The sequence below is a fragment of the Pristiophorus japonicus genome, chromosome 6 (assembly GCF_044704955.1).
Source record: "Pristiophorus japonicus isolate sPriJap1 chromosome 6, sPriJap1.hap1, whole genome shotgun sequence".
Taxonomy (NCBI): Eukaryota; Metazoa; Chordata; class Chondrichthyes; family Pristiophoridae; genus Pristiophorus; species Pristiophorus japonicus.
Genome location: NC_091982.1, coordinates 236,024,176 through 236,045,381, shown reverse-complemented (window position 1 = coordinate 236,045,381; position 21,206 = coordinate 236,024,176). Strand labels below are relative to the sequence as shown.

Genomic DNA, 21,206 nt, shown 5'->3' with positions numbered 1-21,206 from the left:
GTCAGTGCGCTCCTCTCGTTGGTCAGCAGCGCGGCTGCCCTTAAAGGGGAGCTGCCGCCGACGCCATTTTATTTGTTATTGTCGGCCGACTGTCAGATCAGACTGCCCCCACCCCCCTCCCCCGCACCCCCGGGTTCGGCCGGTCCGTCAACAGGCAGCCTGCCACTCCCCTTTGGGTACCAGGCCGCTGTGGCCTGGCCGAAACCCTCCATGAAGCGATGTGAAAAATATGCTGATGAGCGATCAGGATGGCCAACCTGCTGCAAGGGCACTTCTGCCCCACACCCACATCCGCCCCGGCCCAATAAACCTTCCAAGTGCCGAATATCGACGGCATCTCCGCCACATGGGTTGCAGCGAAGAAAAACTTTGAAAAACGGAGGGCGCGCCCTGTTTCGGGCGGAGGGCAATTTCGACTCCCAAAAGCACTTCATTGGCCGTAAAGCGTTTTGAGACATCCGGTGGTCGTGAAAGGCGCTATGTAAATCCACGTCTTTCTTTAAACCGTGTTAAGCAAGCTGACTATTTTGGGCATTTCAAGCAGCTGTTCGCCCCCGCCTCCCCGTTTCCTTTAGTCCCATTCACACCGTCCTGTAACGGGACACATTCCGGCTCAGTTTTCAAAATGAACACTTAACAAACCTTTCTATTACCGGTGACAAGAGATGGGAGAGCGGACGCAAGAGCGTTTAATTCGCCCTCCGACAGGCACCTTCTGTCATGTGTCTTACATGGTTTCTGCTTGTACTATTACAAGGTGTGCCACCTGAGGGCACAGCAGTGGGAGACTCGTTGGTTACCTGTACAGGTGTGCCTAGCCTAGTATAAAAGGCAGGCCACCAGGTGTGATCCTCACTCTGGAATTAACTAATAAAGGACTAAGGTCACTATAGTTCAAGTACAACACATTGCCTTGTGGAGTCATTACTAGGGCATCTAAGGACACAACACCTTCTGTCCACACCTCTCTGTCACAGCCTGTCCTGCCTCTTAAATGGTCCCAGGACTTGCTGAGAATGTGGAGTCTGGGCAATTAGACAATAAATCAGTAGGCCATGATCTGATTGAATGGCGGAGCAGGCTTGAGCGGCCAAATGGCCTACTCCTGCTCCTATTTCTTATGTAAATGGAAAGATGGAAAATGCAGATTCCATCCATGCTGACAATGCCGCTAAATCTCTCCTTGTCCTGTGCTGCGTTGCCCGCCACCACCAGGATCTCGGCTGTCGGATTACACTGGCCCCCGCACACACAGTGGGCAAATCACGTAGGCACCAAGGCGCCGGCAGTCAGCGGTGGGGAACGTATCATATACCTTTGAGTAGAAGATAACCTCACCCACTTTCCAGGCAAAAAAAGCTTTGACCCATGTATAAGATGCTCTAATAGTCACTGCCACTTCCCCGAGACCGGGAATTTTGATTTTAATGTACACCACACGCTGCCGCAACTACACACAGACAGTGAGGGGAGCATGAGAGCGGGAGGCACAAGTCAAGGAGCTGGAGAAGGGGGAAAACAGGAAACAAGGAGCTGGTAAGAATTGGAGCAGAAGACTGGGAACCTGGTAAGAGGGGTAATTCCCATTAGGGGTACCTTGACAGCCATGTTAGCGGGAAACCTCGCCCATTCTTCTCCCCTGCCTAATGGAGCTGCCCCATTGCCATCCTGGATGTGATCACTCTAATCAGCAACAGATTGGGGACTGAAGCTGATCATACTGCTCATGGCTCCACTGGAGGTGCATTGATCTACCCAGCTCCTGGGTGAACCTGCTTCGGTGCACATCCATGCCACTTTGCCAATAACATAGTGCAAAATCCGCAGAACAGAGCTGTCGGTTCCTTATTGGATCTGCCTGCATTGCGTTCATGAGACATCTAGGATTGTGGTTTGTGGGTGGAGTGAAATTACATCATGTGCTGATATGTACAAGTACGGTTGGTACTAACCAAGCACTTCCTCAACATAAGAACATAAGAATTAGGAACAGGAGTAGGCCATCTAGCCCCTCGAGCCTGCTCCGCCATTCAACAAGATCATGGCTGATCTGGCCATGGACTCAGCTCCACTTACCCGCCCGCTCCACATAACAATTAATTCCCTTATTGGTTAAAAATCTATCTATCTGTGATTTGAGTACATTCAATGAGCTAGCCTCAACTGTTTCCTTGGGCAGAGAATTCCACAGATTCACAACCCTCTGGGAGAAGAAATTCCTTCTCAACTCGGTTTTAAATTGGCTCTCCCGTATTTTGAGGCTGTGCCCCCTAGTTCTAGTCTCCCCGACCAGTGGAAACAACCTCTCTGCCTCTATCTTGTCTATCCCTTTCATTATTTTAAATGTTTCTATAAGATCACCCCTCATCCTTCTGAACTCCAACGAGTAAAGACCCAGTCTACTCAATCTATCATCATAAGGTAACCCCCTCATCTCTGGAATCAGCCGAGTGAATCTTCTCTGTACCCCCTCCAAAGCGAGTATATCCTTCCTCAAGTAAGGTAACCAAAACTGCACGCAGTACTCCAGGTGCGGCCTCACCAATACCCTATACAGTTGCAGAAGGACCTCCCTGCTTTTGTACTCCATCCCTCTCGCAATAAAGGCCAACATTCCATTCGACTTCCTGATTACCTGCTGCACCTGCAAACTAACTTTTTGGGATTCATGCACAAAACCCCCAGGTCCCTCTGCACCGCAGCATGTTGTAATTTCTCCCCATTCAAATAATATTCCCTTTTACTGTTTTTTTTTCCCCAAGGTGGATGACCTCACATTTTCCAACATTGTATTCCATCTGCCAAACTTTAACCCATTTGCTTAACCTATCTCAATCTCTTTGCAGCCTCTGTGTCCTCTACACAACCCGCTTTCCCACTAATCTTTGTGTCATCTGCACTTTTTGTTACAATACACTCTGTCCCCTCTTCCAGGTCATCTATGTATATTGTAAACAGTTGTGGTCCCAGCACCGATCCCTGTGGAACACCACTTAACCACCGATTTCCAACCCGAAAAGGACCCATTTATCCCGACTCTCTGCTTTCTGTTAGCCAGCCAATTCTCGATCCATGCTAATACATTTCCTCTGACTCCGCGTCCCTTTATCTTCTGCAGTAACCTTTTGTGTGGCACCTTATCGAATGCCTTTTGGAAATCTAAATACACCACATCCATCGGTACACCTCTATCCACCATGCTCGTTATATCCTCAAAGAATTCCAGTAAATTAGTTAAATATGATTTCCCCTTCTTGAATCCATGTTGCGTCTGCTTGATTGCACTGTTCGTATCTAGATGACCCGCTATTTCTTCCTTAATGATAGCTTCAAGCATTTTCCCCACTACAGATGTTAAACTAACCGGCCTATAGTTACCTGCCTTTTGTCTGCCCCCTTTTTTTAAACAGGCGTTACATTAGCTGCTTTCCAATCCACTGGTACCTCCCCAGAGTCCAGAGAATTTTGGTAGATTATAACGAATGCATCTGCTATAACTTCCGCCATCTCTTTTAATACCCTGGGATGCATTTCATCAGGACCAGGGGACTTATCTACTTTGAGTCCCATTAGCCTGTCCAGCACTACCTCCCTAGTGATAGTGATTGTCTCAAGGTCCTCCCTTCCCACATTCCTGTGACCAGCAATTTTTGGCATGGTTTTTGTGTCTTCCACTATGAAGACTGAAGCAAAATAATTGTTTAAGGTCTCAGCCATTTCCACATTTCCCATTATTAAATCCCCCTTCTCATCTTCTAAGGGACCAACATTTACTTTAGTCACTCTCTTCCGTTTTATATATCTGTAAAAACGTTTACTATCTGTTTTTATGTTTTGCGCAAGTTTACCTTTGTAATCTATCTTTCCTTTCTTTATTGCTTTCTTAGTCATTCTTTGCTGTCGTTTAAAATTTTCCCAATCTTCTAGTTTCCCATTAACCCTGGCCACCTAATACGCATTGGTTTTTAATTTGATACTCTCCTTTATTTCCTTGGTTATCCACGGCTGGTTATCCCTTCTCTTACCGCCCTTCTTTTTCACTGGAATATATTTTTGTTGAGCACTATGAAAGAGCTCCTTAAAAGTTCTCCACTGTTCCTCAATTGTGCCACCATTTAGTCTGTGTTCCCAGTCTACTTTAGCTAACTCTGCCCTCATCCCACTGTAGTCCACTTTGTTTAAGCATAGTATGCTCGTTTGAGACACTACTTCCTCACCCTCAATCTGTATTACAAATTCAACCATACTGTGATCACTCATTCCGAGAGGATCTTTTACTAGGATATCATTTATTATTCCTGTCTCATTACACAGGACCAGATCTAAGATAGCTTGCTCCCTTGTAGGTGCTGAAACATACTGTTCTAAGAAACAATCCCGTATGCATTCTATAAATTCCTCCTCCAGGCTACCCCGTGCAATTTGATTTGACCAATCAATATGTAGGTTAAAATCCCCATGATTACTGCCATTCCTTTTTCACATGCCTCCATTATTCCCTTGATTATTGTCCGCCCCACCGTGAAGTTATTATTTGGGGAATATAAACTACGCCCACCAGTGACTTTTTCCCCTTACTATCTCTAATCTCCACCCACAATGATTCAACATTTTGTTCATTAGAGCCAATATCATCTCTCACAATTGCCCTGATATCATCCTTTACTAACAGAGCTACCCCACCTCCTTTCCCTTCTTGTCTATCCTTCCGAATTGTCAGATACCCCTGTATGTTTAATTCCCAGTCTTGGCCACCCTGCAACCACGTTTCTGTAATGGCCACCAAATCATACCCATTTGTAATGATTTGTGCCGTCAACTCATTTACTTTATTTCGAATGCTGCGTGCATTTAGGTAAAGTGTTTTAATACTAGCTTTTAAACCATGATTTTTAGTTTTGACCCCTCCTGCAGCCCCTTTATATTCATACATATTGTCCCTTCCTATCACCTTGTGGTTTACACTTACCCCAATGCTACTCTGCTCTGTTGCCTCTTGCCTTTTGCATTCTTTCTTGGGGTCCTGTTCATCTGCACTCTCACCCACTCTAACTAGCTCAGAGCCCTCTCCTGGGTTCCGAATACAAGTGAATACCGAGGCACCGAGCTTTCATGCTTGCCTTTTTATTACACTTTAACCCTTTAGAATTTTGTGTACATTGGCCCTTTTTGTTTTTTGCCTTGGGTTTCTCTGCCCTCCACTTTTACTCATCTCCTTTCTGTCTTTTGCTTCTGTCTCCATTTTGTTTCCCTCTGTCTCCCTGCATTGGTTCCCATCCCCCTGCCATATTAGTTTAACTCCTCCCCAACAGCACTAGCAAACACTCCCCCCCCCAGGACATTGGTTCCGGTCCTGCCCGGGTGCAGACCGTCCAGTTTCTACTGGTCCTCTCCCAGAACCGGTTCCACTGAATTTGAATCCCTCCCTGCTGCACCACTGCTCAAGCCACGTATTCACCTGCTCTATCCTGCAATTCCTACTCTGACTAGCACGTGGCACTGGTTGGTACTGTTGATAAGAACACCCAGGTCACATTTACTGAACATCCTCCCTTCCTCAAACTCAAAGCATCACTGTGCATGCAAAAGAATTTATGTAAGCGACAGATCACACAGAATATTGGTTGGCATTGGTCACACAGCATAAAATCAGCACACACACCATCCTGACTTGGAAATATATCGGCCGTTCCTTCATCGTCGCTGGGTCAAAATCCTAGAACTCCCTCCCTAACAGCACTGTGGGAGCACCTTCACCACACGGACGGCAGCGGTTCAAGAAGGCAGCTCACCACCACCTTCTCAAGGGGCAATCAGGGATGGGCAATAAATGTCGGCCTTGCCAGCGAAGCGCACATCCCAGGAACAAATAAAAAAAATATATGCCATCCAAGGGCTGTGTGGTTCTTGCAATCTGACGAGGTGAGATGGTCTGATATTACTTCACTAGCTATGGGCCTTCAGCATGAGGTGATGGTAATCATTCCAGTGGTCAGCTCGAAGCATCGTATATCAAAGCTCTGTTTACTCCCAGTCAGGCAAGAACTAAAAGGAAATCATGTGTTTCTCTGGAAACACTCAGAAAGCAAATTACAAATTGGTAAACCAACAAAGTACAAATTAAATGAGCGTGCAGCAGACTTGTATTGCACTGGCATCCACTATATGGGTCAAGTAAGTCCAAGATTGCTATATTTGTTGATTAGGAAAATATGGCACACAATGCATCAACTGCACATTCAGGGCTGGAAATCCGGTAATTTTGCGCCTGGATTTTTGGTGCTATTTTTGATGAAAACCCAGTCGGCGGAAAATTCGGTGACGTTTTGCAGCGACGGTTTTCAAATGTCGCTGGAGAGAGGAGCGCCGTCGGCAAGACTCGAAATATCGCTTTCGCCAAAAATTTGGCTCATTGTGCGCACTCGTATCTTGCGCGAGAAAGACCGATGGGGAAAAAGCTGCGATGCAGCCCTTGGAGCAGCGGCAAGTATGACGACCTGCAAAAAAGGTAAGTTAAAGTTTTTATTTTTAAATTCTTTTGCAGCGATTCTCTAGATAAGTGTCTTGTAAATATTTAGTAAATTTATTTTTTCTCAAGTTATTTTTTTTTCGGTATTTTTCCGCCCTCCCTTGGCCCAATTCGCAGCGGTATCGGCCTCGGACTAAAGTTGCCGAAATTCGTAGTTTGCGCCGCGAATCCTCGTGCAATGACGATTTTGACCGCTGCGCAAATTAAACCTTGAATTTACGGCCTCATAGCGAGAGCGTTGCGATAACGGTCATTTTGGCGAAAAAATACAGTTATCACTGAGAACGGAAATTCTAGCCCAAAGTGTTAAAACATTGGGCTCAAAATTGTCCAGGAGTTGCTCCATTTTTTTGGGAGCAACTTGATTTTTCTGGCGGATCTTAAAAATCCCCATTTTGCACATTCAATTTGCGCCAGTGTAAGTGAGTTAGTTAGGATTTTTTTTAAGTATCATTTTTTTTTCAAAAGGGGGCGTTACCAGCCACCTATGCCCATTTTTGCCAATTGGGTCACTTTGGACAGCTAATAGTTGCTCCAAACTACCTTAGGCCAGCGTATGTGGCTACTTGTGGCTGCACAGAAAACCCTTGCGAAGAGTTAAGAAATCAGCGCAGATAGGTACATCTGAGACCATTCGGCCAGAGATAGGGGCGGGAAGGGAAGCGGAGAGGACCTTGCAAAGCACTAAAAAAAGCACAACACTCAAGAAGCATAAAAACATTCAAGAAGAAATAAAAAATAAAACTAAGTCCTTCCTTCCTATCAAAACTCGGCCCGGGAAGTCAGCGGGCTGGCCGGTGTGGGAGGCCACTCGGCCGGGGATAGGTGCGGGATGATGGGGAGAGCACAGGCCGCCGATATCCAAGCAGAACATGACTTCTAAGATAAACTGCCAACCTGCCAAAGGGGACATGGAACCTCTACTTCCACTGGGTTTTTCACTAACTCTCTGACTGACTCTCTCTCTCTGACTGACTCTCTCTCTCTCTGACTGACTCTCTCTCTCTCTCTCTGACTGACACTCTCTCTCTCTGACTGACTCTCTCTCTCTCTCTCTGACTGACACTCTCTCTCTGACTGACACTCTTTCTCTCTCTCTCTCTCTGACTGACACTCTCACTCTCTCTCTCTCTCTGACAGTCTCTCTCTCTCTCTTTGACTGACACTCTCTCTCTCTCTCTCTCTCTGACTGACTCTCTCGCTCTCTCTCTCTGACTGGCTCTCTCTCTCTGACTGACTCTCTCTCTCTCTGACTGACACTCTCTCTCTCTGACTGACACTCTCTCTCTCTCTCTCTCTCTCTCTCTGACTGACACTCTCGCTCTCTCTCTCTGACTGACACTCTCTTTCTCTGACTGACTGACTCTCTTTCTCTGACTGACTGACTCTCTTTCTCTCTCTTTCTCTCTGACTGACACTCTCTCTCTCTCTCTGACTGACACTCTCGCTCTCTCTCTCTGACTGACACTCTCGCTCTCTCTCTCTCTGACTGACACTCTCGCTCTCTCTCTGACTGACACTCTCGCTCTCTCTCTCTGACTGACACTCTCGCTCTCTCTCTCTCTGACTGACACTCTCGCTCTCTCTCTGACTGACACTCTCGCTCTCTCTCTCTCTGACTGACACTCTCTCTCTCTCTCTCTCTGACTGACACTCTCTTTCTCTGACTGACACTCTCTCTCTCTCTCTCTCTCTCTCTCTGACTGACATGCTCGCTCTCTCTCTGACTGACACTCTCGCTCTCTCTCTCTCTGACTGACTCTCTCTCTCTCTCTCTCTGACTGACTCTCTCTCTCTCTCTCTCTGACTGACTCTCTCTCTCTCTCTCTGACTGACTCTCTCTCTCTCTCTCTCTGACTGATTCTCTCTCTCTCTCTCTGACTGACTCTCTCGCTCTCTCTCTCTGACTGACTCTCTCTCTCTCTCTCTCTGACTGACTCTCTCTCTCTCTCTCTCTGACTGACTCTCTCTCTCTCTCTCTCTCTGACTGACTCTCTCGCTCTCTCTCTCTGACTGGCTCTCTCTCTCTCTCTCTGACTGACTCTCTCTCTCTCTCTCTCTCTGACTGACACTCTCTCTCTCTGACTGACACTCTCTCTCTCTGACTGACACTCTCTCTCTCTCTCTCTGACTGACTCTCTCTCTCTCTCTGACTGACACTCTCTCTCTCTCTCTCTCTGACTGACACACACTCTCTCTCTCTCTCTCTCTCTCTCTCTCTCTGACTGACACTCTCTTTCTCTGACTGACTGACTCTCTTTCTCTGACTGACTGACTCTCTCTCTCTCTGACTCTCTCTCTCTCTCTCTCATTGACTGACTCTCTCACTGACTGACTCTCTCTGACTGACTCTCTCTCTCTCTGACTGACTGACTCTCTCTCTGACTGACTGACTCTCTCTCTCTCTGACTGACTCTCTCTCTCTCTCTCTCTGACTCTCTCTGACTGACTGACTCTCTCTCTCTCTCCCTCTCTCTGACTCTCTCTCTCTCTCTCTCTGACTCTCTCTCTGACTAACTGACTCTCTCTCTCTCTCTCTGACTGACTCTCTCTCTCTCTGACTGACTGACTCTCTCTCTCTCTGACTGACTGACTCTCTCTCTCTCTGACTGACTGACTCTCTCTCTCTCTGACTGACTGACTCTCTCTCTCTCTGACTGACTGACTCTCTCTCTCTCTCACTGACTGACTCTCTCTCTCTCTCACTGACTGACTCTCTCTCTCTCTCACTGACTGACTCTCTCTCTCTCTCACTGACTGACTCTCTCTCTCTCTCACTGACTGACTCTCTCTCTCTCTCACTGACTGACTCTCTCTCTCTCTCACTGACTGACTCTCTCTCTCTCTCACTGACTGACTCTCTCTCTCTCTCACTGACTGACTCTCTCTCTCTCTGACTGACTGATTCTCTCTCTCACTGACTGACTCTCTCTTTCTCTGACTGACTGACTCTCTCTGTCTCTGACTGACTGACTCTCTCTCTCTCTCTCTCTCTGACTGACTCTCTCTCTCTCACTGACTGACTCTCTCTCTCTCTGCCTGACTGACTCTCTCTCTCTCTCTCTGACTCTCTGACTCTCTCTCTCTGGTTCTCTCTCTCTCTCTCTCTCTCTCTCTGAGAGGCCACTCGGCCTGGGATAGGAGCGGAACGCATCGGGTCCCACGCTGCAGCACGGCTAGGGGTAGGAGCTACTGCGCACGCGCGAAACCTCCAGTACGCATGCGTTGAGCTGCCGGCACTGTTTTTCATGCAGGGTCCTAGCTCTGCCCCCTAATCGACAGACCATGCCATGCCAAGACATGGGAGAGGCCACAGAGCGGCCAGAATCCGGAGACATTTTTTCAGCACACAAAGTTGGCACATCTCTGGTGAATGCGCTGAAAAAATGGGTGGGCCAATTTTGAGCCCATTAAAACACAGCCATTTCATGCTGGTTTCTCCTGACTTGGGGAGCTGGAAATTTACAAGCACCTGCCAGTCTACAAACTTCCCTGAGCAGCTGCAATTAGCCTCTGAGTGACCCGAGGACATCCAGCTATAGACTTTGCGGCTTTAAAGGGGAAAGATCACAGTAGCGGCAGAATATTGCAATGTATTTGCTTCATAGGTTCCTTGCTTAAGAATTCATAGCACACATTGCGATTAAGAAACAGTTGGTATATTAACAAAAGGTTTAACAATCACATCACGCATTGCCAGTTCATCCATCAGGCTTACAACCATCTGCCTAACCGTGGATCCTCCGAACACAACTGGCTGGGGTTTTATTCAGTCTTGCGAACATCACGTGACTGGCCAAGCCACTCCCAACTCAACAGCTCCACAAACCTGTGAGCATACTCACAGGTGCCTACATTACAAATACCAACATTCCTGTCCTTATAAAATAGCACATCAATCGACTTACAGTGAACAAAGCAATGGGAGAGAGGATCTTACAGTCGTACTATGAAAGTACACAAAATAACGCAGTAAAAAGTCACTAGGGTGACAGAGTATTTGAAATTAGCTACCTCGCAATATTAAGAGCGGCATGTTTGACGCATCAGTCTCACCTTTAATTTCTTCACTAAGTTCATATAGGCCCGCTTGTTTTCTTCTGATCCTCCTTGGGAGGCACTGGATAGATCTGATGCCAGGGTCCCATTTATTAAAACCCCTAGCATGTCTAGCACGGTGGTGAAGAGCTCACTGGGGGAAAGCAAAGAGAAACAGTCAATTGCACCATGCCCAATTTTAACCGACTGTGCCCACAACAATGATCGGTAATTGTGCGCAGAGCTAGACGAAAGGCAAAATGCCTCTAGACAGAACAATAATTCGGCTTTGGAACCAGTACAGATTTCATCAGCTGCCATCGATAAATTCTAATCAAGATCCAGCAGAAGACGGAAACGTTTTATTGAGATAACAAACATTTGCAATTCTACCCAAGTTTCACTTTTGGCTGTGAGTGTTACTGCAAAGATTAAATGTCTTTCATTTCCACAGGGGGAGGGGGTGGGGTGTTCTCCCAAACATCCGCTGAAACTATGACACAAGATCCTCGGAAATCTAGAGAGAGATGTCGTTTACCCGGAGTTTCCACAGATTTTCCACTGATGTAATGGCGGACAATCGAGAGAACCCCAGCAGAAATTCAACCCCAGAGATTTATCACTCAACTGCGAACTCTAAAGTCCAGGAAAAACCATGTTGTGAATTCGGTAATGCCTCGTATTTATCAGGAAATTTTGGTGATCCACCCCCTCCACAAATAAATGATATGCAAAGCGTGATTTCAGAATGTTGCCCGGGGGCAATTTACAGCCTTATTTCCCCTTTCTTCACTCAGAAGGTGGTGAATCTTTGGAATTCTCTACCCCAGAGAGCTGTGGATGCTCAGTCGTTGCATATATTCAAGACAGAGGTCGATAAATTGGGGGAACTAAGCGATACGGACATAGTGTGGGAAGTTGGAGTATGAGGCAGAGGATCAGCCATGATCTCGGTGAATAGCTGAGAAGGCTCGAAGGGCCAAATGGCCAACTTCAACTCCTATTTCTTATGTTTACTCTATGGCCCTACTGTTCTGCATGTTTCTGAGCCACTATTATCAGCCTGCTCAGTTCCAGAATGCTGGGAATCAGCCGGGCTTATTCGCAGCCTCTTACATAAGAATTAGGAACAGGAGTAGGCCATCTAGTCCCTCAAGCCTGCTCCGCCATTCAACAAGATCATGGCTGATCTGGCCGTGGACTCAGCTCCACTTACCCGCCCGCTCCCCGTAACCCTTAATTCCCTTATTGGTTAAAAATCTATCTATCTGTGACTTGAATAAATTCAATGAGCTAGCCTCAACTGCTTCCTTGGGCAGAGAATTCCACAGATTCACAACCCTCTGGGAGAAGAAATTCCTTCTCAACTTGGTTTTAAATTGGCTCCCCCGTATTTTGAGGCTGTGCCCCCTAGTTCTAGTCTCCCCGACCAGTGGAAACAACCTCTCTGCCTCTATCTTGTCTATCCCTTTCATTATTTTAAATGTTTCGATAAGATTACCCCTCATCCTTCTGAACTCCAACGAGTAAAGACCCAGTCTACTCAATCTATCATCGTAAGGTAACCCCCTTATCTCCGGAATCAGCCTAGTGAATCGTCTCTGTACCCCCTCCAAAGCTAGTATATCCTTCCTTAAGTAAGGTGACCAAAACTGCACGCAGTACTCCAGGTGCGGCCTCACCAATACCCTATACAGTTGCAGAAGGACCTCCCTGCTTTTGTACTCCAGCCCTCTCGCAATGAAGGCCAACATTCCATTCGCCTTCCTGATTACCTGCTGCACCTGCAAACTAACTTTTTGGGATTCATGCACAAGGACCCCCAGGTCCCTCTGCACCGCAGCATGTTGTAATTTCTCCCCATTCAAATAATATTCCCTTTTACTGTTTTTTTTCCCCCAAGGTGGATGACCTCACACTTTCCGACATTGTATTCCATCTGCCAAACCTTAGACCATTCGCTTAACCTATCTAAATCTCTTTGCAGCCTCTCTGTGTCCTCTACACAACCCGCTTTCCCACTAATCTTTGTGTCATTTGCAAATTTTGTTACACTACATTCTGTCCCCTCTTCCAGGTCATCTATGTATATTGTAAACAGTTGTGGTCCCAGCACCGATCCCTGTGGCACACCACTAACCACTGATTTCCAACCCGAAAAGGACCCATTTATCCCGACTCTCTGCTTTCTGTTAGCCAGCCAATTCTCTATCCATGCTAATACATTTCCTCTGACTCCGCATATCTTTATCTTCTGCAGTAACCTTTTGTGTGGCACCTTATCGAATGCCTTTTGGAAATCTAAATACACCACATCCATCGGTACACCTCTATCCACCATGCTCGTTATATCCTCAAAGAATTCCAGTAAATTAGTTAAACATGATTTCCCCTTCATGAATCCATGCTGCGTCTGCTTGATTGCACTATTCCTATCTAGATGTCCCGCTATTTCTTCTTTAATGATAGTTTCAAGCATTATCCCCACTACAGATGTTAAACTTAACCGGCCTATAGTTACCTGCCTTTTGTCTTCCCCCTTTTTTTAATAGAGGCGTTGCATTAGCTGCTTTCCAATCCACTGGTACCTCCCCAGAGTCCAGAGAATTTTGGTAGATTATAACGAATGCATCTGCTATGTCTTCCGCCATCTCTTTTAATACCCTGGGATGCATTTCATCGGGACCAGGGGACTTGTCTACCTTGAGTCCCATTAGCCTGTCCAGCACTACCTCCCTAGTGATAGTGATTGTCTCAAGGTCCTCCCTTCCCACATTCCTGTGACCAGCAATTTTTGGCATGGTTTTTGTGTCTTCCACTATGAAAACTGAAGCAAAATAATTGTTTAAGGTCTCAGCCATTTCCACATTTCCCATTATTAAATCCCCCTTCTCATCTTCTAAGGGACCAACATTTACTTTAGTCACTCTTTTCCGTTTTATATATCTGTAAAAACTTTTACTATCTGTTTTTATGTTTTGCGCAAGTTTACCTTCGTAATCTATCTTTCCTTTCTTTATTGCTTTCTTAGTCATTCTTTGCTGTCGTTTAAAATTTTCCCAATCTTCTAGTTTCCCACTAACCCTGGCCACCTTATACGCATTGGTTTTTAATTTGATACTCTCCTTTATTTCCTTGGTTATCCACGGCTGGTTATCCCTTCTCTTACCGCCCTTCTTTTTCACTGGAATATATTTTTGTTGAGCAATATGAAAGAGCTCCTTAAAAGTCCTCCACTGTTCCTCAATTGTGCCACCGTTTAGTCTGTGTTCCCAGTCTACTTTAGCCACCTCTGTCCTCATCCCACTGTAGTCCCCTTTGTTTCAGCATAATACGCTCGTTTGAGACACTACTTCCTCACCCTCAATCTGCATTACAAATTCAATCATACTGTGATCACTCATTCCGAGAGGATGTTTTACTAGGAGATCGTTTATTATTCCTGTCTCATTACATAGGACCAGATCTAAGATAGCTTGCTCCCTTGTAGGTTCTGTAACATACTGTTCTAAGAAACAATCCCATATGCATTCTATGAATTCCTCCTCCAGGCTACTCCGTGTGATTTGATTTGACCAATCAATATGTAGGTTAAAATCCCCCATGATTACTGCCGTTCCTTTTTCACATGCCTCCATTGTTCCCTTGATTATTGCCCGCCCCACCGTGAAGTTATTATTTGGGGGCCTATAAACTACGCCCACCAGTGACTTTTTCCCCTTACTGTCTCTAATCTCCACCCACAATGATTCAACATTTTGTTCATTAGAGCCAATATCGTCTCTCACAACTGCCCTGATATCATCCTTTATTAACAGAGCTACCCCACCTCCTTTCCCTTCTTGTCTATCTTTCCGAATCGTCATATACCCTTGTATGTTTAATTCCCAGTCTTGGCCATCCTGCAACCACGTTTCTGTTATAGCCACCAAATCATACCCATTTGTAATGATTTGTGCCGTCAACACATTTACTTTATTTCGAATGCTGCGTGCGTTTAGGTAGAGTGTTTTAATACTAGTTTTTGAATCATGATTTTTAGTTTTGATCCCTCCTGCAGCCCCTTTATATTCAGTGGCCCTTTTTGTTTTTTGTCTTGGGTTTCTCTGCCCTCCACTTTTACTCATCTCCTTTCTGTCTTTTGCTTTGGTTTCCTTTTTGTTTCCCTGTCTCCCTGCATTGGTTCCCATCCCCCTGCCATATTAGTTTAACTCCTCCCCAACAGCACTAGCAAACACTCCCCCTAGGACTCCCCTAACACTCCCCCTTCTCCAGTAAACAGAAAGCAAGAGATGTAGGAAAGTTGGGCTCTCCCAATATCCCAAGTGCAAGTATATGGGTCTCCAGTGAGACCACAGAACCCATCGCTTTCAGAGCGTTTTTTACTACTTGCACGCTGCAGACTAGCAGAGCTCCATCGACCAATTAACGTCAGAATTTTTCCTCATTACAGACAGAGAGGGGTCAGAAACGCTGTTGAAACAGGGTTGATGTAAAGAGCAAGAAAATGGGATTATAGTAAATGGCACTAATGTAGAGATTGATGTGGAACACAGACACAAAGGGCCAAAAGGTTTTCTTTGGTACTGAAATTTCTATCATCCTAACAATGGGCTGTAGATTGTGACTTCTCTGATGTGCACACGTGCCTGAGGAGGCCCCGTAAGTTCCGGCTTTAGGCGTGCACTGCGCATGTGCCTAAACCCGGCACTTGCGATCTGTCAACATTTCTTTCGACAGATCGCACGCATCCGAAACGAAAGGGCCTCCGCGGGTGGAGAATTGGGCTATTTGCCCAACTCCTGCACAGCGAATGTCCTTAAAACTCTTACGCCTGGTAAAAGAACGCGTAAGGCCGGCTTTACCAACATAAGAGTTTTAAAAGACAGAAATATTAAATTTTATCAATGAGTTTTATATTAAAACCCTATCCATTAAGGTAAGTTTATTTTTAACCCTATTAAATTTTTTTTTAACTATATTTTTTTAAACATGTTTATTAATTTTAAATATGTGAAGTGTTTTTTTTTTTAATTTATGTTTTGTGATTCTGTATTTTGGGGGTATTCTCATTAATGGGAGCTCCATACAAATGGAACTCACCATTATTATCAATGAGAATACTTCATGTTCATTGGTGGTCCAGGCCCACGTGATCCCAGGGTGCGCTTACGTTCCAGGGATATGTGGGCCTCTGCGCTGGGCTGAGTATCTAGGCCTCGGACCGGAGTGTTCGTACCTCGGGGACCACCAGGGACTTTTGTTAAAACATTTTTGATTGGAGGCATCCGGGGCAGGTAGAGTGGGAGAGAGGGGAAGAAGAGGGAGAGCAAAGATAAAGGAGATATCTCCAGAGAGTAAAAAGCCTAAATCGAAGAACAGGAAAAGTGGTGTTACTCATTCAGAAGGTCTTGTTGGTTTAAATGGGGCATCACACCTGAAGCCCGTATCATGCCCTCTGCTTTGTTCATGTTATGAGACAATAAACACCCGAGCATTTTCAAAACTTAGCAAAACATTTAGACCTTAAATTACTGCTATGCATTCAATCAGTGTCATGAAAAAATATATAAAATTCTAACACGTTGTTCAAATTGTTCCATAATAATTATCCTCTGATTCATTATTAAAAAAACACATACTTATTAGTCTGCACATCAACCGTTCCTGAGGTAATTATCTGTAGAAGTAAAAGAGCCCAATCCGTTGTCCATTGGGTGCTGCGTTGTACAGTGTCAAACATCCCACCAACCTAGAAAGGCAGAGCCAAACACGGAGAGTTATCCCACAAGAGTAGAAAGCCTCATTTACAATATCAATTCTTTCCCAAATGAAAACGTAGCTGGGCAGAACAAGTAAAACTTTGTTTTGATTTTTTGAATGGAATGAGGCAAGGGATTATTTTACACCGATGAATGAACGATTTAGGAAGGATATATTGGTCTTGGAGGAAGTGTAGCGTCATTTTACCAGAATGATACCCGGACTGCAAGGGTTAATTTAGGAGGGGAGATTACACAATTAGGGTTGTATCCCCTAGAATTTAATCGATTAAGGGGTGATCTGATCGACATTTTCAGGATATTAAAGGGAACATAGAAACATAGAAAATAGGTGGAGTAGGCCATTCGGCCCTTCGAGCCTGCACCACCATTCAATATGATCATGGCTGATCATGCAACTTCAGTACCCCATTCCTGCCTTCTCTCAATACCCCTTGATCCCTTTAGCCATAAGGGCCACATCTAACTCCCTTTTGAATATATCTAACGAACTGGCCTCCACAACTTTCTGTGGTAGAGAATTCCACAGGTTCACCACAGGTGAAGAAGTTTTTCCTCATCGCGGTCCTAGATGGCTTACCCCTTATCCTTAGACTGTGACCTCTGGTTCTGGAATTTACAGCCAATGAAGTACTTTTGAAGTGTAGTCACTGTTGTAATATTGTAATTAAATAGTTAATTAAATAAATCTGGAATAAAAAGCTAGCGTCCGTAATGGTGACCATGAAACTACCGTATTGTTGTAAAAACCCACCTGCTTCACTAATATCCTTTCGGAATCTGCCATTCTTATCCGGTCTGGCCTATATGTGACTCCATACCCACATCGGGAACATTTTTCCTGCATCTAACCTGTCCAATCCCGTCAGAATTTTATATGTTTCTATGAGATCCCCTCTCATTCTTCTAAATTCCATTGAACATAAGCCTAGTCGATCCAGTCTTTCTTCATATGTCAGTCCTGTCATCCCGGGAATCAGTCTGGTGAACCTTCGCTGCACTCCCTCAATAGCAAGAATGTCCTTCCTCAGATTAGGAGACCAAAACTGAACACAATATTCAAAGTGTGGCCTCACCGAGATCCTGTACAACTGTAGTAAGGCCTCCCTGCTTATCTGTTACCATTCAGATAATATTCTGCCTTCCTGTTTTTACCACCAAAGTGGATAACCTCACATTTATCTACAGTATACTACATCTGCCATGCATTTGCCCACTCACCTAACCTGTCCAAGTCATCCTGCAGCCTCTTGGCATCCTCCTCACAGCTCACACCGCCACTCAGCTTAGTGTCATCTGCAAACTTGGAGACATTACACTCAATAGGAACAGATAGGGTAGATAGAAAGAAACTATTTCCTCTATTTGGGAGTCTAGGACTAGGGTGCAAAGTCTAAAAATTAGAGCCAGACCTTTCAGGAGTGAAATTTGGAAACACTTCTACACACAAAGGGAGGTAGAAGTTTGGAACTCTCTTCCGCAAATGGCAATTGGTGCTAGATCAATTGTTAATTTTAAATCAGAGAGTGTTAGCTTTCTGTTAACCAAAAAGGTATGAAGGGATATGGGCCGTTTCATGGTCACCATGACTGATACAACCCTTTTATTCCAGATGTATTTAATTAACTGAATTTAAATTCCCCAGCTGCCGTGGTGGGATTTGAACTCGCCTCTCTGGATTACTAGTCTAGTAACACAATCACTATGCTACCGTACCCCTAATTAAATGAAGCTCACTTTATGTTAGAGAAGTTCTGTAATACCATGAGTTAGGTTGCAGATCAGCCATAATCTCATTGAATGGTGGAACAGGCTCGAGGGGCTGAATGGCCTACTCCTGTTCCTATGTTCCTATTCTATTTGAGGGCGTTTCTCTTCCACAACCAGCAGGATCGGTGCTGCGAAATGGAACACTTGTCAATCTTTGCCACCCAATGTCAGCAAGTGCTCCCTTGGCCAGGTATTGCCCAAGCCAGACACAAAGTAGGCCTTCCTCTGCATTGCATGTACAACCTCAACCTCAGAATAACGGCGCCTACTGCATCAGTCTGATTTTTGTTTTTAAAATCACTTTTCAACAGAAGCCATCTTTATGGCCTGTGAGAGATTGGAAAATGAGTGCCAATTGGCCAGCTGTTTCAAGCTGTTTCACGCTGTCACCAGTCTGCTAACTCCAGCAAGAAAGAAATAATGAAGGGGGAAAAGTAAATAAGCAGTCGCTCTCATAAAGATAACTCTTCCTCTTAAGTGCAATTTCAGGAAATGTGTTTGCCAATTGTTGGAAAAAGAAACTAAAAAAAATAAACTAGTGAAGCGGTTTTATTCAGTTTACATTTTTTTCATTCATTCCTGCGATGTGGGCATCGCTGACAAAGCCGGCATTTATTACCCATCCCTAACTGCCCTTGAGAAGGTGATGGTGAGCCGCCTTCTTGAACAGTAGAGGGGCAGTTAAGAGTCAATCACACTGCTGTGGGTATGGAGTCACATATAGGCCAGACTGGATAAGAATGGCAGATTCCGAAAGGATATTAGTGAAGCAGATGGGTTTTTACAACAATACGGTAGTTTCATGGTCACCATTACGGACACTAGCTTTTTATTCCAGATTTATTTAATTAACTATTTAATTACAATATTACAACAGTGACTACACTTCAAAAGTACTTCATTGGCTGTAAATTCCAGAACCAGAGGTCACAGTCTAAGGATAAGGGGTAAGCCATCTAGGACCGCGATGAGGAAAAACTTCTTCACCCAGAGAGTGGTGAACCTGTGGAATTCTCTACCACAGAAAGTTGTGGAGGCCAGTTCGTTAGATATATTCAAAAGGGAGTTAGATGTGGCCCTTATGGCTAAAGGAATCAAGGGGTATTGAGAGAAGGCTGGAATGGGGTACTGAAGTTGCATGATCAGCCATGATCATATTGAATGGTGGTGCAGGCTCGAAGGCCGAATGGCCTACTCCTGCACCTATTTTCTATGTTTCTATGAGACATCCGGTGGTCATGAAAGGCGCTGTATAAATGGAAGTGTTTCTTTTAACTAAATTTTAATTCCCCAGCTGCCGTAGTGGGATTTGAACTCACGTCTTTGGGTCATCAGTCCAGGCCTCTGGATTACTAGTCCAGTGACATAACCACTATATTACCATATCCCTAATTACATGAAGCTCACTTTATGTTACAGAAGTTCTGTAATACCATTGAGCTCCCAGTGCTGCGGAATCAGGCCTAGGAAATCATACAATTGTCAGTGTGTGTACTGGCCATCTGGGGGGGCTGCTGCTTTCTCCAGAGATACTCGGCAAACGCATTCCTTCAGGGCAGCCTTGCGCCACTCCCCCCAACCCCCTAAGCTAACAATGAAACTTGAATGAAAACTCATTATGGTGAAGCTTCTGCCTGATATCACTGTTATATATGTAAACTTGCATTTACTCTGTACAGCCACCAAAGGACTCATCCCCTGGAGTCCCAAGGGATTCCATAATCCCTTGTGTGCACCGGTATTTAAGGAGGCTTCACAGGTTGGAGAGCCACTCTGGAGACCTGCAATAAAAGGCTACGGTCACACTTTACTTTGAGCTCACAGTGTTCAGTCTGATTCTTTCTTCATACACAACAACTGGCGACGAGATACAGATAGCGAATCCAAAGATGCAGAGAACAGTGGGCATCCTGGAGAAATTCTCGGAGGGAGATGATTGGGAAACTTTTGTGGAGCGACTCGACCAATACTTCATGGCCAATGAGCTAGATAGGGAAGAGAGCGCTGCCAAACGAAGGCCGATCCTCCTCACCGTCTGTGGGGCACCAACGTATGGCCTCATGAAAAATCTGCTCACTCCAGCGAAACCCATGGAGAAATCGTAGAACGATTTGTGCACACTGGTCCGAGAGCATTTGAACCAGAAGGAAAGCGTTCTGATGGCGAGGTATTGGTTCTACACCTACAAAAGGTCTGAAGGCCAGGAAGCGGCGAGTTATGTCGCCGAGCTAAGACGCCTTGCAGGACATTGCAAATTTTAAGGACATTTGGAGCACATGCTCAGAGACATTTTCATATTTGGCATTGGCCACGAAACCATACTTCTCAAACTTTTGACTGTAGAGACCCCAACCTTGAGTAAGGCCATAGCGATAGCCCAGGCATTCATTGCCACCAGTGACAATACGAAGCAAATCTCTCAGCACACAAGTGCTGCTACAAGTACTGTGAACAAAGTGATGATGTTTTTGAATCGTAACGTACAGGGCAGGTCACACATACCTGCAGCTACATGTCCGCAGATGTCTCAGAGTCCACTATCAAGGATGATGAATGCACTGCGGGGGTGATCATCGTTTCCATTCATGCCGATTCAAAGAATACATTTGCAAGGGCTGTGGAACAATGGGACACCTCCAACGAGTGTGCAGGTGAGCTGCAAAGCCTGTTAAACCCGCAAACTACCATGTGGCAGTGGAGGACAGATTCACGGAAGATCTCGACGAACCAGAGCCTCAGATTAAGGAGGCAGAGGCACATGGGGTGCACACATTCACCACGAATTGTCCCGATAATGCTGAATGATGAACTAAATGGACTCCCAGTGTCGATGGAGCTGAAAATGGGCGCGAGCCAGTCCATCATGGGCAAAAAGACTTTTGAAAGGATGTGGTGCAACAAGGCCTCAAGACCAGTCTTAACTCCAGTTCGCACGAAACTAAGAACGTACACGAAAGAACTGATTCCTGTAATTGGCAGTGAAACATAGAAACTTAGAAAATAGGTGCAGGAGTAGGCCATTCGAGCCTGCACCACCATTCAATAAGATCATGGCTGATCATTCCCTCAGTACCTCTTTCCTGCTT

General features: G+C 45.3%; 1 protein-coding gene across 1 annotated transcript in view; it reads right to left on the bottom strand.

Annotated features, from left to right (window-relative positions):
• LOC139266002 (mediator of RNA polymerase II transcription subunit 12-like protein) overlaps positions 1-21,206 on the bottom strand; it is a 799,024-nt gene that overhangs the window by 166,477 nt on the left and 611,341 nt on the right. Inside the window, exons 33-34 of the mRNA XM_070883728.1 lie at positions 16,210-16,319; positions 10,586-10,721 (exon numbers count right to left, since the gene is read on the bottom strand). Coding sequence (XP_070739829.1) covers positions 10,586-10,721; positions 16,210-16,319 — 246 coding nt within the window. The remainder of the gene's footprint in view (positions 1-10,585; positions 10,722-16,209; positions 16,320-21,206) is intronic.